Here is an 18,999-nt window from a genome sequence, read left to right on the forward strand (position 1 = left end):
TATCAAGATCCAAGTATCTTGCCTCTTTTATGTGGGATGGACCAAGGCTGGTAGCAAAAAAGGGGATCATCACAGATGCTCTTGATTGGGGTGGGAGTCCAAAGCAGGTGCTTTCACTTTCTGGCCCAAAACCATAAATCAAAGTGTTCTGTTTTAATGTATATTTCCCATTGCAGGCATGATCTGCCAGTGACAGCTATAAAAGAGATTATAATGAAGGATCACATTAATTTTGTGAACAGGAAGCTCTCATTAGTGGTTAATGTTTTTCAAATCAACCTGAAGACAGATGTGGCTGTCTCTGATGGATCTTATCCCTGACTTGAGCGTCTCTCTCTTGCAGGAAGGCATGCCCCAAACGCTGAGTTCTACCAGTATGTTTACCCCATGTGGCTTCAGCCCTCATCTACATACTTCAAAAGAGGATGAACAAGGAGGACTGATCTTCCAGGATGGAAACCTTACCTCAGCATCTCTGGATGCTCTAATCCAGCATCTGATACCTACCACTGATTACTACCCTGAAGTAAGCAATTTACAGTATAATAAACAGTTTAATTTTGATGAATTGGGGCAGCACTTTATGTAAAAGTGCAAATGTGTTAAATTTTGAATTAAGAGGGCTAATTTAAAAGCTGCATACAATTAAGCCTTGGTAAATTGGTGCATTGCTTTTAATGCTGTTTCACTGCTCTATAATTGTTCCCCTGAAAAAGCAGATCCCAAAGTTGATACTGACTTTAAATACAAGAACGGAAGGGGGATGAGGGAGAAAGCTGTGGTGGAGATGAATTAGTGATACAGCAGTCGGAGCACTTCAAAAATAGCAGTGCATCCCAGAGAGGTTTAGATGAAAACTGAAGCAAAAAACTTCAAGTCTGAACTGGCATTAAATTAACTGAATTTCAGTAGCTGCTGAAGACAGCCAGGTTTGTCTGCATGTACAAAGCATTCCCTCAGTGACAACAGAGACAAACCTTCTGATGGGTTCATGATTTACCATGTGTTATAGTCACACCAAATTCGCAGACACTGGACAGTGCAGTCCAGATCCTAATCCTTCCTCCATCAGTGAATATTCAGTGTTTCTTCACCAACAGTGTGAGGATCTAAACTGGAGGCAGGCGTATAGTCCTGCAAGTTATTGACTTGACTGGATTTTGCACGTTCTCAGTGGAATTCAGGACAGAGTTTGACTGGAAGACTTCTAAGTGCTAATATATCTCTACGGAAAAGCTGGTATTTCAAAGCACAGAGTAGCATTGACTTCTGGGCAGTTCAGAAGACTACAAAAGTTATCAATGCAGAGCAGACAGCATGTTTTAAATTACCACAGCTCAGTTTCTGATCAGCTAAAAATAAGTAATAAAGAAGCATATCAATTAAAAAAAAAAAGAAAGGCGATAAAAATACGTAATGGAGACAGATTAGACTGTGAGATTTTCATTAAGCAACACGTAATATGTAATATTATACCTGCTGCTTAGGAGCGTGGCAGGGTCTGGAGGAAAGAAGATAATTCAGGTGCTGGGAGGGGTCAGGATGCAAACAACTGGAGATTCATGCCTATATTTTAAATTCACTGCTGGAATATTTTAAATAATCCAGGGATTTATCCAACACAAGCCTGCTTCCTACAGCTTCACAGATGTGGAACTGCATATGAAATGGCTTGGCTGATAGAAATGGATTTTGATGAGTTAGTAGAACAGAAGTATTCCTTAAAATAGGCTGGGCAATAGTAAGATGTGACTAAGCTGGGGGGTGTCTGCATCTCACAACCTGATACAACACAGAGATGTGTGAGTGTCTACACATTTAGCTTTCACTGGCCTATGTGCGTGTCTCGTTGTGCTGTCTCCGATAGCTGGGCTTGGTCCTGTAGACTGATGTACGCATTGTCTTCACTGGATGTTTGCACGGGGTTGCAGCAGCTAGAGGCTGGAAGGGGATGCTGTGGAGGAAGGAGATGCCAGTGCCTCCGGCACCCACTGTAACCAGGTCCATTTTCAGCGTCTTTTAGACATAAAGTTCTCTCCTGGTGAAAATGCAAAAAAAGTGGACTTTGGGGCTTTTATGGCTGATATTGCCCACTGCGTGGCTGCTCACAGCAGGTCTGCTTGTCTTTCCCCTGCAGAAAGCCTATATCTTTACGTTCCTGCTGAGTTCCAGACTCTTCATTGAACCCCATGAGCTTTTGTCCCGAGTTTGTCACAAGTGCATTGAGCAACAGCGGCTGGACGACCCTGTCCTGGACAAGGTTAGTTCATCTTTACAGCAGAAAAATGTGAAATATTTTCAGTGGGCAGAGAATTCTGGGGCTCTGGTGTATGTCCTTTGCCTCCCTTTGGATCGAATGAAACTTTCTCATAAAGGATAACAGTTGCCACTGAGATCCTGACATTGAGGTACCCTTGTATCCACGTCCAAGACCAATGCTCCGGGCGCTAGTCACTTCAAATCTTCTTCTAATTTTCCTTAGCCCCCTGTCTCCGTCTTCCCAGGTGACTTTCCTTCTTAACTCCTTTAAGGATCTAATAAAGCCTGCAAGATGCGAGGGAGTAATATGTAAGCCTCACACACTGTCAGCTGCACATGTTGAGATGCCACCCTCCCATTTCTACTTAATGTTTCTGCCCCTTTGCTTTCTTGCTTCTGGTACAGAAATATTTCCTCTTGGCCTTACCTGTCACTTTGAACACTAGGTAACAGCGTGCAGCTACCCACTAACCTCCCATCGCCGGCACTGACAGATCGTTCGTGCTGCAGAGCGGTGCTGTCTGGCACACCAGGAACAAGTTGAAGCAGTAGTCAGGCTGTGACGAGCTAACAGAATGAGAAAATCCAAGCTGTTACTGCGTCGGCAGATTTGCCCTAAGGACTGTGCAGACTGATACAGTGTGTAACAACACATGTGCATCCTCTGGCAGTCCCACAGACACTACGGATGGATTCCCTTGGATTCTATTCAGTGTTGGATTCCACCCAAGCTCTCCTCGGTGCATTGATGAAGACCTATCCAGTACATTCCCTGAAGCAGGAGATGCACCTTCATTTTGGTGGAGAGGAGAACGATGTGTATTAGTGGCAATTCTCTAAACCCCCAAAATTCTGAAATTATTCTCAAGATCAGCCTTTCCAGATTTGTGGCAGTGTTTTTGGCATCAAATACCAAATAACCAAGATCTGAACGTGTTCTTGGTTTTGCCCAGGCAGCTGGTTTGCATGAGTAACAGGAGCTCTGCCCTCGCTGTAGAGAGCAGTCAACCAACCTACACAGAAATCAGATACTTGGGTGGCCCGTACAGTCAGTGCTAGTAGAAATATCTGTATGAGGTGCAGCATGCAAAAGAGTTTTTGAGGTGTGATGGATTCTGTTCTCCAATGCTGTGGCAGATACAAATTTAGGAGGATTAGAATGTGAGCATTGCAAAGTTTTGCTGCTCATTAAACTTTGCAAGAACTGAGAAACATTATCTTATAAAGAAAATCTCCTAATCTGCCTAAAGTGAATCTGCATTTTGGACTGGCCTGTGATGATGCAGAGTTGGAGGGACATAGCTGATTTTGTGTTCTTGAGAGTGGGCCTGACTTTGAAACTTTGCACACCAGTGACCTCCCATCCCTTGAGCCGTGTCCTGTGACTTGCACAATCCCCTCCTTCGGTTCCTAATAGCAGTTTACACAGCTGGAGCAAATGTCTCCCCAGACCTTTGTAGTTTCCAATAAAGCTTTCTCTTTAGCAGCCACCTGCTGGTCTTTGAGCATGAGCTTAATGCTAGCTGACAGCAGTTATTTTTAGAGATGTGGTTCATTGAAACCTGTTGTTGGTGGAGAGCTGAAATATGCATTTTAACCACCTTGGTTGAAAATCAGAGAGCTGTGGAGCTCAAGAGTATAATTTTTCCTGATTACAAGGTATGCTTTAGCTACAGTACGCACGATGCAGAAGAAGGGTGTTTGGTTTGGTCTGTGTTTTCTGTAAATAAAAATGCAGTTCGTTGTTTAACGCAATTTCCTTTTCACGTGTTCTTGGATAACGGAGGATGAAAGCTTTGGAAGCAGCCGCACTGGCTGTCTTTTGAGATAATACTAATGCACCAATTGGGCTGTTCCCCACATTTCCCTCTTTGCCCCGTATCTTCCTGACTGTTCCTGCTGCTGCATTCTCAGATAAATCTACACCAAAAGCAAAGTGGGCACCAGCTGTGTGATATGTGAGTGGGTGTCCTTGTGCTGTCATGACCCTGAGTTTGTGTGTGAAGAGAGCTTTACCAGTAGCCCAGGTAGAGTGCTAGTGTTTTGTCCATCTTTTCTGCCTCACGTTACATCTACCACTGGTCAATAAGCATTTTTTTCGTACAGCCAGAAAGCAAAGAAACAAAAGCTGCCTCTTTGTTGGTCAAGAAATGCATTCCAATCAATTTTTTTCAGGGAAGGATGAAAATATAGGAGAGTTTTAAGTACAAAAGGGAAGACCGTATGGTTAAGATTGGCAGAAAGGCCAGATGTTTTTAACAGAAGGCATAAAGGTTGCACCAACGAAACGTCCACCCAGACATAAACTGGCCAAATGCCTGTGCAGAATTTTTAAATCTCCATGTAAAATAGGCAGTCGTGCATGCATCTAGGTACTGGGATATTTTGCATTCCAAAATGGAAAATCTGTGCACCACACTATTTGTGTGCATGCGTGCATATTTTGGGGGTGCAACAGTAGGTGCCTTCTCTGAAAATCTAGCCCCACAATCAGTGAGATACAAATTGCTGGGATACTTTAATAAGTGAACACATTTAAATCCCTTTCCATCATTCCGGTTTCTATTTCAGGCTCGGATCAGAAAATTTGGACCCAAAATCTTACAGTTGCTGACAGAGTGGACAGAGACGTTCCCGTATGACTTTCAGGAAGAGCGGATGATTGGCCATCTGAAAGACATGATTCACAGGATAGCCCCATGTGATGAGGTGAGGATATCTGACCTGGGATGTTGTGTGGCAATGCTAAATTCCTTTTCCAACTCGTTTCCTCCTTTTTCTCCTTTTGCCATGGTCTGTTCAATGCCTCTTCCTGGAACCTCTCACAGCTTTGTTCTCGAATGGTGAAAATCTATAGTAGTTTCCCTGAAAGCCACGTCTCCTTACGTACTCCTGTGTTAGTGACATGGGGACACACTGGATAAGTGGAATTTGTATACTACACATCGAATTGCAGGAGAATAACATTCCCATTTCAGAGACAGGGAATGTGGTGGTCACAATGCAAATAGCAATAGAGCTGTGATCCCTCAAGTTATAGTCCAGCAGAGGAGTGAAGTGTCACGATCTGAGGTCAACCATTCTGGCCAAGCAGTGGCTCGGGGAGCACTCCAGGTTGTTTAGTTCAGTGAAGGGGGAGTGGAGCAAGCAGCCCGTCATCAAATTAATTGCATTGGAGAACTAAAAATATCATCAGATGCCCGATGGTACCTGATGAAGGCTTCCTTTTAAGAAAATGAGGGGTTGTGAAAGTGGAACCACCCGAGGGCATTTACGGTCCTTTTTTATTTCTCCATTTGCTCTTGTCTTTGATCACCTGTGTTGAAATCTGGTTTTCCGTTCTTTCCTTTAAATTTCTTCAGTTTGGTAGGATTTTTTAAAAGAAATCTTTGCATTTTGTCACCTTTTACATTAGTGAATTTAACAAGATTTGGCTTACACCTTCCTGTCCTATGCAAAAGGGTTCACAGGCGCTCTGCTTGAGCTGGCTGATATGAAGGAGGCACCGAAACAGGAGGGGAGTGGGCATAGAGCAGTAGATCCTGCACACAGTTTGACTGATGCCGCTGGAATCTGCATCAAAGTTCACAGGATCCAATGGGAGATACCTCCTGTTGAATCCAGCCTCTTTGGCTGATAGAGTCATGTAGCAGGGGATGGTCCTTACATTTAAAGAAAATATACAAATATTTATGGACATGTAGCACCTTTGGGAGCATAAAAGTGGTAAAAGACAGTTGGGCAAAAACTTAATCTAGTTCGCTGTGTGGTCTTCGTGTTCAAACATGAGCTGTGTGTGGCAGTGGGACACAATGAATGGAGTCTCTGGGAAACCTGCTTGCAAATTCAGATGGATGAACCCCATATATTAATTAAGGAACATTACAAATACCACTAAGACCATGAAAATCATAAGGACAAGAGCAAATAGTACGTAGAGAATCTGTAATTAGTTCTAAGTTAACCATGGGACACGGAAGAATTCAGTTCCATTGGCTACATCAAGGCCTGGCCTCAGGCCACAGATGGGGGCAGTTCAAGTAGAACAAAAAACGCATATCTGTGAGTCCAAGAAAGAGCAGTGGATGGAAGAGAGAAGGAATTATCAGGGTTGTAGCACAACAGAAATATAGACCCTCCTACCCACATGAAACAGGAGAGAAATGGAAACAGCTGGTCTTGGGCTGGGCTAGCATTGTGGCTGGCCGTTGCAGGTGGCTGTAGTCTGGAGTAGATGAGCTGGCTGGGCTGGCCAGCCTGCGGGAGAGGAGCAGTGGGAAGGAGAAGCTGCATTACGCTTTGATGGAGATGAAGGGAACACGAAGGACTTTCAGAAAGAGCCAAGGTGGCCCCAGTTCCATTGACCAGAGCAGTAAGAATCCCTCAAAGGGAGCAGAAAATCAACCTGCTCCTGCCAACCACAAGGAAAGGTGCCCTGCAGCCCTTCAGTATCTGAAATGAGAGAAACCCATATAGACCCACCAAAATCAAGGCCGCTGGAAAGGAGGAACCAGTCCAAAGGGCAGAGAACAGGAGCTTTGTGGGTTGTGGATGCTCTTTAAAAACGGTAGCTGTCCTGGGGAAGAGCATTAAAGGCTAAAAATCAACTTTTTGCGTTCAAAGCAGTAGTTTACTTGCCTACCTGATCAAGTGGAGCAACACCTTTGCTCTGGAGGGTGCGTAGCTGGGTACCAGTGCTTGTTGGGTGCCCTGGGGTTCTCAGACTTGATTAGGCTGAAATAGTTTCTTTTCAGGTATTAGTGTAATTGCAAGTGATTGGCCCTAAGCAAAATCAATAATTAATTTAAAAAACAGCTCATGTCCTACAAATGCAAATTTCGTTTTTTAAGGGACAGCACAAAAGAGCGATGGTCACCGTTAGTTGTTTGGAAGAAAAGTGTTCCCATTGCGAATTCTAGAAACTGAAGGTTGCAAGGTTTCTGAGGTCGTCCAATCCATGTAGGTTAATACAGGATTTTTCCCCTGCAATGTGTGCTCCTGTCCTTTGTAGAGTCCACTTTCTAAAGGCTCTGTGATGTGCTTATAAAGGTGTCCATGCTGAGAAGCATTTCTTAGTATGTGCTGTGATTTGCATTTAGAGTTAGAAATTTTAATTAAAATTTGAGCTCCTAAGCCACCTGCTGAGGCCTGATGTCTGCAGAGGAACTTTCCCAGTTAAGAACGAAACATTTCCGTTAAATATTAAACAGTAGTATGCTTCTTTTGACTGTTAATGTGGCAATGAAGTGAAATTGGTTGATAGAGTCCAGCATGCAGCCCCTGTACAATGGGGGGTCACTTTGTGGCAAGATAATTACCAGCATGTTGAAAGTAATGAACAATGTTGTTTTCACTTACTGAACCTAGTTTAAAGAAGGCAGGAAATGCTTTTAAAAGGGCAAAAGCAAGATTTATTTTTTAAATTTCTCTCCCAACACGCACAGAAAAGCTTTCTAGGCAAGCATGCACCCAGCTGATGTTCAGTGAGTCTCTACAAGAGCTCTAATTCCTGAATATTTTTTCTTGGCCATTAATTGTCTCTCATTTCATTCTTTATCAGGTGCTTGGCTTCCCTGAGTCTTTGTTTACTACTGTCTGTATCTATATTTTGTGCCATATTCCCTACAAAACTAGCTGTAACTAGATCTCTGGATAAGAATTTATTGAAAGACTGGCTAATATGCATGTCTTACACACAATTTGATGCTGCTTTTTGGCTTTTCATCCGAACAGTGAAGAATTTGACGCTGCGCAGACACGGCTGGTCCAAGATTTCTCATCCAAACTCCTTTTTGAAAAAAAACTGACTGTTCAGCAGAGTTTTTTAGCCAAATGTTTTGCATTCATTAGAAAACTTGAATTTCAATGCTGTGTCTGCCCTTGTTCCCTTAAATTAATTACCCTGTTTACAAAATACCAGATATGTTGCTATTTGAGTTTCTACTAAAAAATAACATTCTACTCATAGGGCTTGATAAACTAGGCTGAGATTTGCAAACACATCTGGATGTAAATCATGTTTAGATGGTTTTCAATAGGTTCAGTAGACCTAGAACAGTAGGTCTACCTGTTCAGTAGACCTGTAGGTCCAGGACAGTCTTGTAAATCAAAAGTGTGAGCATCTCTTTAGATGAAGATTTACATGAAGAAGGCCCGTAATCTGTTTTCCTTGGAGCTAGTGTACTTCAGGAACAGATAAAACAGAAAGAATGTCTTTATATCTTCTAAAACTTGTTTAAATTATTTATTTTTACATCTTGCTCACTCTTTGCTTCCAAATAGAGCACGTATTGTCTTTCTGCAAGACAAGTCCCTCCTGCTTTCTAGGTGCTCGCTTCATTTCAGACTTAGCAGCTCTGTTTTGCAAAATAGCCTGACTGCATCTGGCCCACGTTCCAGCCAAGCTCAGGAGAGCATCCTCCTAGGGCGACATGGGGGGTTCCTCAGCAGTGTGAAACCTTCAGCTGGAAAGCTGTAGGAAAGTTAGTTTTACAGCAGAATTGAAGCACTTGGGATGTTCTGAAGTTTTCCAGCCTCAAACTGTAATGGAGAGAGGGCAGACATGAGCATGTTATTCTTCACTGTGAACTAGTAGGAGATGGTACTTCTAGTGTGCAAATGGGATCCTATGTAGGTGAGAAGAGCACTGACTCTGGCTTCTGGGTCTTGAACACCTAAAACATGAGCGCTGCCAATGCTTGACACTGAAGGTTATCAGTAGTCTACAACAGTCTGCAGAAGACAAAGGCTGGATCTAAACCATGGGATTCAGGAGTGCTTCCCAAGACTGCACGTAGACTTAGTGCAGCTTGGGATGCAACACGGGTGTGTGTTGGTCTTTATGGGAAGGCACACTCCAGCCAAGTGCCTATTGTGATTATAAGAATTGCGTAGAGGGTTGCTGGGGGTACATCTGCTCCACAGTACAGATGTAACCGAAGAGGGCTTTATGCCAGCGCTGGTTTCCAATAGATTATAAACTGATGTTACTGGCAGCTTGGTGTTAAGTAAGCACCTACTGCACCAATGCCTAATGCCCCTTTCCCTGGCTGGGAAAGCCCATGAGGTGGCATTCCTCAGGCTACACCAAGTGCTCCCCATAAGGCTTTTGCCCAAGGAGATGTCCAATTAATCCTTGTCTTTAGTGCCCATCCACCAAATCGCTCTGTTGTGTCGGTGTTATGATTGTATCTCAGTCATGAAGAGTTCAAGGCATTTCCTTTTGGTGATCCTCCATGGCCAGTGGCTCCATTCATTGTCTGTAAAGAGCCGCTCCAGCTCAGAGAAGAACCTGAGCAATTTAGTAATAATGATCATCCTGCTAAGCATGTCACTGTTCTTGGAGTAAAATATGACCTTCCTTTAGTAGCAATTATCATTTTGGATATTAAATACTCACAGCTACATGATGCTCAGACCACTCCAACTGTGTGGCAAGTGGCAGAATGCTTCTGCTGCTCTCAGCTCAAAAAGGTGGAGAGAATAGCATTAAAGACATTTCTTATTCCTAATAAATAAGAGCTGACCAGGCACCGCTAATAGGTAGAGTCCTCAGCAACGTGTGGCTGACATAAAGGGTGGGTACTGAATGCTGCTGTGCTCCAGAAAGCTGCAGTAACTCGTGTTGTAGCATTACCTCTCCTCTGATCCTGGTGTTGGCAGGAATATGTGAGTCAGTGCCAGCCCAGTCCTGCCTGCCTCTTCTCTTGACTGCAGTCTGTTTCTGTAGTGCAGAGCATGGAACTGTAATTAAGCCAACTGGTTATTCTGAAATAGGCTTGTTGAAAATAAAATGGTAACCTGTTGCTGGCTTCGGATTATTTTGCAGAAGGGAAAATTCAGCATAAAAACACTTCAAATTCTGTGGGTGGTTTATGTTTCTTTCTCTCCCCGTTTCTCCAGGCCTACTGGAAAAAGATGAATCAGCTTTTGCAAACCCTGAATCAGAAGCTTGCAACCCTCAGCCACGGGCAAGAAGGGATTGTCAAGATCAGTGCTGCTGTCTCTGATAAGCTGGTTGCCTTTAAAAGCAAACCTCCATCAATTCAGAGAGAAATCCTGAGTGTCTGCAGTGACCCTTACACTCTGGCTCAGCAGCTGACACATGTGGAGCTGGTAAGTGGGAATGGTTCCCGATTTCTGCAGTCAGAATTATTATTTTAAGCCATCAGCTGTTAAGTATTCCAGACGCAACTGAAAAATGTCTGCACTGCTGCAGCACGTCCCATGCTGTAGCAGCACTGCAGCAGGAGGCAGGGTTTGACAAGCTATATATCAGAGTGTTCGTGTGCATCTTGGAGTGGGTCACTTTACCTTTTCAGCTTGCTTATTTGTGAAATGTGAGTCATAGTCTCAGGACAGTCAAGAGGTTTCCACTTCTGTAAGGTGCTCTGAGCCCCGTAGCCTGAAGGTGCTATTGAGATGGCTGATAATTAGCCCCTCTGTTAATTTGGAAAAAAAAATGACAGTTCAAATACATTCCTACATTTACACAAAGCACCTGAGTTGCCTGATGTGTTTTTCAGTCTGCCGTTTAAGACTTTGTGCAAGGACGTACAAGGCTGTGCAAATACCAGTCCCGCATCAAGTCCTGCTTTTTCCCTCTTGGACTGCAGTCCACTCTCAAAGAGGTCTTTGGTGGTAATCACTCCGATTGCAGCACCGAGTTGCTGGACAGATTGTTGTGTTGCACACCCATCTCCCAGGTTCAGGTCCTCTGTGCAGACTTCCTGGATATTCACAGAAGAACATAAAACGTTGCTGCCATCTGCAGATCTCTTGATGCTCTAATGATTCCCTGCTGCCTGTCCTCCTGTAGACACTCTTCATCCTTCAGAGGAAGGCTGGAAAAATAAACCGTGAAATGGACTGTGGATTGGAGTGAATTAGCCTTGGGAATTCTGAAGGTAGTTGATATTCTATTTGTCAAGAAGTGGAATAGTTCAGAAACCCTAAATTTAGACTCACCTTCTCACCTTGGTTAGTTTTCAGGATGTGCAACTTTGGCTGTCTTTGCTTTATTGAACTTAACCCAGAGAGTAGAAAATCCTTTTGCCTGGAGTTTTCTTCTTTTCCTCCACATTACAGCTGTCTTCCAAGGGGAGATGCCCTGTAACTGGGGCACTGCTGCACTTTTAAAGCTGATGCAGCTAGAGTTTTTCATTCCACTTCACTGTAATCAGTGCTCTCTACCTTCTCTTTCACTTACTGCATCCACACACCAGCTGCTCTAAAGGTCGTTCATTAGTTAAAAATTATTTGCTATTTATTTAATAACAGTTATTTGCTAGTAAGATTCCTATACAGTTATCAGTGGCAAGATGAGAAGCCAAGAGAAATAGCATAGGAGTAGCCATAAAATTTTCACTTAAGCAAAACTACTGTTAGTTTTATTGTTGCTTTAGTGTTCTAAATTTGGGCTGTAGGAATTCCGAACTGTGTCCTCTGAAATAACCTTTGTGGCCTACAAAACCTGCTTTTTTCTAATAAATGTGGTTAAGGGAATTGAAAAGCCTGGTAAGAAGGCTAGTAGTGTGGCTTAAACTTCCAGGATTGTTTCAGGAGCTGGTGGAGATGGACTGTTCTTTACTAAGAGAGATTTAGATACACTCTGCAGTGTAAGCAACACCTTTGATGTGAGCCTGTGCACCTTCAGTGCCTTCCTTCCCTGGTGGCACAGAGCCACCACCCTGGAGCATCACCTGAGCTTCATTGGGTAGGGAGGCAGGGTCAGAGCATTGTTTGTGCAGATGAGCAACAGATTGCTATGGTTACCAGATCACAGCATTACTGCCATTTTAACAGCTGGGAAACAATGCTGTTGAGTAATGCGGGACCACAGCAGGTCTGTGGTAGCGCCAAGCGCAGAACTGGGGTCTGCTGGCTCCCAGATGAGGCCATGTGCATCCAGCACCTTTCTCTTCACACAAAGGAGAGGGCTCTTACTGTGGCTTGTCAGTAATGAGAGGTATTTATTCCCATTTTCCTCTTTCTGCTGAAATAACTCTAATTGTTCTTATGAATTTTAATGTCTGGTTGGCTGTCTACCAATTCAGTAACACCATTCAGAGCTGACAGATAATGGGTATGTCTTACCAAGAGAAACAGAAGAGATTCCGGGTGCCTTCTTATTTCTCTCTCTCCCTCTTTTTTCCCCTTCTAATAGGAAAGGCTAAGTCACATTGGACCTGAGGAGTTTGTGCAGGCATTTGTACATAAAGACCCTCTGGATGGCACCAAGGTATGATTTGTCCGCATGCAAAGCGTCTCCTCTGATCACTGTTTGTAGATGAACTGATATGATGACATCCATAAGGGCAGAGCCTGGAGCTCTTATTAACCATGGCTGGGCCAACTGACAACCTGTATTCTCACAGCAAGGATGGGACCTGTTTGTAGAGCTCGCGCTGGCAGGTCATTGCCATTCCTTCCTGGTGAGAATATGTCCCAGTCTGAGACTGGGCAGCACCCAGTTCTGCTTTCTGGCTTGTTCCTCCTGACCTGCTTTGACCGAGGCAGATGGTTTGTGGCTGTACACAACCAGGGAATGTCTGTTCCCAGCGTTGAAGGCGTAAAGACTCTGGATGTGATGTAATGCCCCTAGTGTGTGCCCAGACACCACAGTGATGAGTCAGTGCGTCATGAATCAACATACTCTTCTCTCTCTACACAATAGCTTTTAACCCAAAGTACCGCAGGGAATGGAGTGCCTGATCAGGGTTTCATCCAAAGCCCATGGAAGACAGTTGGAGTCTTTCCACTGATTCCAGTGGGGTTTGAAGCAGCATTTCAGTAAGCGCCTCAAAAAGGAGAGAGATTTCCTGGCTGGAGAGGGAGAGTTGGAGACTTTGCATACTGTCAGAAAAGAAAGAATGGAAAATTCTTCCCCAGAACTGCATATGGGCTCCCACTGAGATCGTACATAAGTGGCAGAATTTCATCATTGCATGTTGAACGTAACAGGAAGACCTGTTTATAGTACTCCCCAAAGAGCGCAAGAATAGCTTGAAACGGTAAAAAAATGGATGGATGGATGGATGGATGGATGGATGGATGGATGGATGAAATGTACAACATTGGACTCTTTCCTTCTCTTAATGGAGTGGCGAAGGTTCTGCAGTTGGTTTCAGGGAGATGAGAGTGGGCAGAAGTGGTGTTTCAGGTATTCTGAGCACTGTTCACGTCCTTTAGAAATGAGCCTCAAGGTAGCAAAGACATGTCAAAAACATGAAATTTCAAACCAGACACAGTGAGGTTTCAGCAGCCTGCTGCAGACATGAGGGACAAGGCTGAAACTGAACAGTCGTCATTATCTGTATTGAAGTAAAATGAAAGAGATCAAACAAGGGCACTAAATTTGAGTGAGTTTTGGAAGAGTGGGAGGGAGGCAGCAGTGAGTGAAATCAAATTATATAAAGCCATAAAGGGAAGGGATGTTAAGAGGAAGAAGGAAATGTTCAGTATTAAACCAATGTATGCACAACAGCTGAAGCTGTGTCTAGAATTTCAATTGCAGGGCCAGCACAGGATACCACCAAAATGTGAAGAGATATTGAGGCTACCAAATAAACATAAGGAAACTTCAGCAAGGTGGATGGGAAGAATTAGAATCAGAGGCAGAGAGCCTGAAAATAATGATGGGATAGGATATCCAAGGAAATAATCTTGACAGACTATGACAAGCTGTTTGACAGTTACGCATGTTCTGCAAACGCAAATCTAAACACTGAAGTGCTGCCCAGTAACAGTTCTGTGACTTCAATGAAGTACATAATAACAGAGAAAATAATGGGCACAAAGATACAGCACTGCATTGCCTTTTAAGCTCAAGGCAGTGTCTTCCCTTCAGGAGGATCTACTTCGTGAAGCAAAAACTGCCGTAACAGTTTCACACGAGAAATGGCACTCACATATTTTTGGGACTCAAGTCAGCAAGGCTGATGAAAGCACAGGTAGCTTTTAGCTGTTCTCCACCCTTTCTCTGGGCTAATCAGAGGTCCCAGCAAGGATTTAGAAGAGCCTCTGCACCAGGGTGAGGCATAGCTGAGGGATCATGTGGAACCTAGCAGAACATTGTGCATAGCAGCACAAACTTTCCGTGGAGTGACATATCGTTCCCCAACCCATGGAGACCACCCCTGTTAACACCAGGGAACTGGCTCAGGTTTGAATTCCTTCCAGCTGGAGAGCATGTTAAACATCTTTCTTGCACGAGGGCTTCAAAAGCCTTCACTTATGAATGTTTATCAAGCACTTTGAGTTGCAGATGGAAGATGCTAGGGAGGTGCTAAATATTGTTGCCATTTATAAAGCTTAACCTTTAAAAAGCAGTCTGTTTCAACTTATAGCTGTTGCACATTTTTCACAGGTTTTGTGGTATTAGCTGTGGTTCTTATGCCCTGGCACAGGGCAGCAGCGTGGAGATGGAAAAACATATTCAGAACAAAACGTAGATCTCGTGTACTTTTGTGCTGTAAAGAGGAGCAATACTGCAGAGTGCAGAAAGCCAACTGCTGTACTGGGGCTGCTTTGGTTTTCCTTTGTTTTACTTGATATTTACTTGCTGCTTGCTTATGTTTACCTATGAGATGCATTTAAACTATGTTTTTACTGTCTGTGTAGTTTACTCATGAAGTGCCAAGGTATTTCAGGCTTGTTAAGATTTGCTCCCTAGCATGGTACTGTGATTTCTGTTTCTAAACATGCCAGTATATAGAAAAACAGGTGAATATTTTCTTACCTTGAATTACCTTGGGAACCTTGTTAAGCTATGTGTTTTAAGGGGTTTTAGTCACTTGTTTAACTTGTTTAATAGGAGTAATCCCATTGGCATTAATGGATCTGTGTTAATGCATTGTGGTTTTCTCTTTAGTGTCATGTATTTATGGCAGCTCTGGGAAATGATCTTAATAAAACAAAAAATAAGTATTCTCTGATACCCTCTAGTGGATGTTAATGAACATTCAAATAAATCGCGTGAACTCTAGAGAGCAGTGTGTCCTAGATGGACAGCCTAAAAATTTAGCACTGGGAAAAAGACTTGGATTCTTATGATTCCAAGCACCATCTTCAGGCTGTGTGAACTGCCCTATCACTCTGCTGTAGTAAATTATCTGCTGATGTCAAAGAAACTGGAAGAGTTCAGCCAAGTATCTGCTCCCACAGCCTATATCGGTTATGGGAATTTATTTTAAGTTTCATATTAAGGAAAGCTGCCTGTAATGTCTCTTATCCATGAAGTATCTCTGACATGTAAGTGACCTGTTCAAGAGCAGCCATCAGGACAGGGCTGATCACTAGAGACAATAAGGGAAATGTTTGTTGGGTTTGGGTTTTTTTTCCCCATAAAGAAGCAACTAGAACAGTGTTTTCTTTTGCTTATCTTTCATTCACTTCACTAAATTACAGTCCCTCCCCTCCAAAAAAAGGGCTGTGGGTGCCTGCGTTTACTAAAGTGAAGGAAGTCCTGGAATCAAAGGCACAAACTAAGCATGCAGTGGAAGGCTTTTTCTGCGTATTGTTGCTGTCTGAATCCTGCAATGCCCCAGCCATTAATATCCCGGTGAACAAGGGTCAGTCAGTGCAGACTGTGTTGGTGAACACCCGCTTGGCAAAATGGGGCTGTTTATTGTACCCGAGTGTGAATTATGTGGTGTGATACGCTCAGCTGGACCCTGGGCAGCCACCAGCCGCCCTCCTGCCCACTGGCTCTTTGAACGGATGCAGCCAATGCAGTCTCCATGTGCGTGAGAGAGATGTGGCCAAGTAATTACCTCTGTGTAGCATCAATCAGGCAGCTAGCTGAAACACAGTTATATGTCTTTCTGTGTTTTTTTTCTCCACAGACTTGTTTCAGCGAACAGAAGAAGACAAGTAACCTTGAGGCCTATGTGAAATGGTTCAATAGACTCTGCTATCTTGTAGCAACAGAAATTTGCATGGTAAGTTGTGGCGTGTTTTACCACGTGCCTGAAGTACCAGTTTGAGGTTGTACATTAATAAGCAAACCTGGGGATTTATTTCTTATGACCTGGCTAAGCATCTGACAGTAAGCTTTGGTTATATTGCACTCACGCTAATAAATGACAAAAATATTGCAAAACAGAGCTGGAAACACACAGGGGATACACTGTTCTCTTGATGTAGTCGGAGCCCAGTGTGGAATAATGAACCCTGCAGGGAAAAAAGGCCTTGAATTATCCTGTGAGGTTTCTGCTGGAAAAGATTCTAGTGGAGTAATATTTGTTATCTGTCATCCTCAAGCTCTGTTGTGCTCATGAATTCCCATTGTGTGGCTCTTTGTCCCGCTGCCCATTACTGTAGCTGTGAGTAGTGGTTTTTTAACTTGGTAGTGGTTTTAGTTTGTTTAACTTGGCCTCATCAAAATGAAAGTAATGTTTTCTCCTTTGAAAAGGGTGTGGAAGGGAGGAATAGTAATAGTATAAACAGCCTAGATTGTCTGTGACTCAGAAGCAATACCATATGAAAATTGTCTTGGGAAAGGCAAGGAGATTCCGGTCCAGTTAAAATGTGTTTGAAATGCAGGCTACCGTTTGTCCTGGCCATATTGCTGAAAGGGCCAGAAGAACTTAAAGGGGTTAATGCAGTGAAACAAAGTCTTTCTGGGACAAAGATGCTGCAGCTGAATGGCTGTGAAATCCTGCCCTTTGGGAAGTCTGTGCTGATGTGCCTACTGACTTGAGGGAGCTGAGCTGCTTCAGGGCTGTTTGGGCTGCCTCTTCCAGCGCTAAGCCATTAACAGAGGCAAGCCTGGGAATTGCTGTGCGTTTCTGTGTCCCTGCAGTGAAAACTATGATTTTAGAGACTGCCACTCACCAGCATCCACTGGATTGCTGAAACAGAATTGGAGCCAGTGACTGATTGCAGATGGCCCAAGCTACGCGTGGACCTTTACTTTGTATGAGATAAGCACCTAAGATGCCCTCCAATTTTGTATATGCTTATCACAGATATTCATTTGTTTTGATTTGCAGCCTGCAAAAAAGAAACAGCGAGCACAAGTCATTGAATTCTTCATTGATGTTGCCCGTGAGTGCTTTAACATAGGGAATTTTAATTCGCTGATGGCAATCATTTGTAAGTATAGCTCCTAAACAGACCTTTCCAACAGCCGTCACGGATGTAAAGGGGAAGCCTGACTCTCATCCATGGCTTTCTTTTCTTCTTTCTCACTCATAGCTGGAATGAACATGAGTCCAGTTTCCAGACTAAAGAAGACTTGGTCAAAAGTGAAAACAGCCAAATTTTTCATTCTTGAGGTAAAACAAAAGGCGCTGGTACACCACTTTGGTTATATTCTGGATGCTTTGGTTGTGAATTTTCACGTTGTATCCAAGTGTGAGATGTTTGTAGACATGTCTCATAGGCAGAGGGCCAGATTCCGGCTGAAGTTTCTTAGGTGTAGTGAGGAAGGTGCAAAACTGCTGACATGCGGAGGGGAATCAGAGCACTCGGTTAAATGGCAAGGGAGAAGATGAACCTATATGCAAGCCGTAACACTTCCACTGATGCCAGTTTTGTTTGGCTGCGGATGAAATGCTGAGTGTAAAGCTCCCAAGCTATACCTTGAATATCAAGTGAACATGGCCCAAGGTTGGTTTTGGTAGTGAGGACACAAGGATTTGTCATATATAAAGTGTACAGTCCTTATTCATCACATAAAAGCTCAGCAAGCTGTTACTACCAAAGTCAAAGGTACCAATAGCCAGAATCTGTACATCTCTCATTGTTACCTGTGGTTTGTTGGGGTTTGTGTGTATGTGGATTTTTGAAGAGGCAGACTAGGCTCTGTTCAGAGTTTGCCACAACTGAGAGTAATGCTGTCTTCAGAGGACCCAGGTCGCTTTTTAACCACTGTGTCTTCTTTGTGTGTCTAGCACCAGATGGACCCTACTGGTAACTTCTATAACTACAGAACAGCGTTGCGGGGGGCTGCTCACAGATCCCTCACCGCACACAGCAACAGAGAGAAGGTAGGTGTCACCACATCCCATTTATCTGCAAACGGATGGTGTGCTTTGCTGCTAAGAGTCAGTGGCTCAAAGACTTGATGTAAGTCTTGACTTGGCTCAAAGACTTGACTCCTCCCTTCCACGGGGCACCAGTGCAGGCTCATGCACTTGCTAAATGCAATTGGGAATGTAAATCTGTGGCTGGAAGGAGTCTGAAATGGATCACAGGGCTTTTGTGGGCTTGCTCTCTGATATGGAAGAGCTGGAGAGGGCAGGATACCCAGCATGAAGGACTTTGTTGCAAACATCTCTATATCCCTGAAAAATTCACATTGTTTAGATTGATAAACTTAATGAACAGGTATTCCAGACTGAAATGGCTTTTGTTTTGTTTGGAGGAGCATCAGCCTGGGAGGCCCAGGTGGAACTGTGCTTTTGTTACAACTGTGCCAGAGGGGCCTTTGAGCAGACAAGCCCCTATTGTGTAGCATGACCTGAGATAACGAGCAAAGGGCACAGCACTCAGAGATGAGATGGGTCTTCATTTACGTTAGAGAGATGACTTACCAGGAGTCCTGCAATAAAGTCGGTCTGAATCCATTGCAGCAAATCTGGAATGAAATTCTGTCCTTGTGAATTTTCATTTCATCTGGTTGTTGCTGCCATCTCAGTGAGCAAGAATTGAAGTATTTTATCATGTTCGTGGCAGATAGGAGATATTTCTGAGATGTCACTGATGCTGCAAAAAAACATTGACAAGATGTTAGTG

General features: G+C 43.6%; 1 protein-coding gene across 4 annotated transcripts in view; it reads left to right on the forward strand.

Annotated features, from left to right (window-relative positions):
• RASGEF1C (RasGEF domain family member 1C) overlaps window positions 1-18,999 on the forward strand; it is a 72,578-nt gene that overhangs the window by 44,619 nt on the left and 8,960 nt on the right. For all 4 annotated transcript variants that reach the window (XM_054079726.1, XM_054079724.1, XM_054079723.1 and 1 more), the window contains 9 exons: window positions 344-526; window positions 2,138-2,260; window positions 4,831-4,968; window positions 10,162-10,374; window positions 12,425-12,499; window positions 16,104-16,199; window positions 17,253-17,355; window positions 17,458-17,537; window positions 18,156-18,251. In XM_054079726.1, coding sequence (XP_053935701.1) covers window positions 350-526; window positions 2,138-2,260; window positions 4,831-4,968; window positions 10,162-10,374; window positions 12,425-12,499; window positions 16,104-16,199; window positions 17,253-17,355; window positions 17,458-17,537; window positions 18,156-18,251 — 1,101 coding nt within the window. In that variant the 5' untranslated portion in view covers window positions 344-349. The remainder of the gene's footprint in view (window positions 1-343; window positions 527-2,137; window positions 2,261-4,830; window positions 4,969-10,161; window positions 10,375-12,424; window positions 12,500-16,103; window positions 16,200-17,252; window positions 17,356-17,457; window positions 17,538-18,155; window positions 18,252-18,999) is intronic.

This window comes from Cuculus canorus, chromosome 14 (genome assembly GCF_017976375.1).
Source record: "Cuculus canorus isolate bCucCan1 chromosome 14, bCucCan1.pri, whole genome shotgun sequence".
Lineage (NCBI taxonomy): Eukaryota > Metazoa > Chordata > Aves > Cuculiformes > Cuculidae > Cuculus > Cuculus canorus.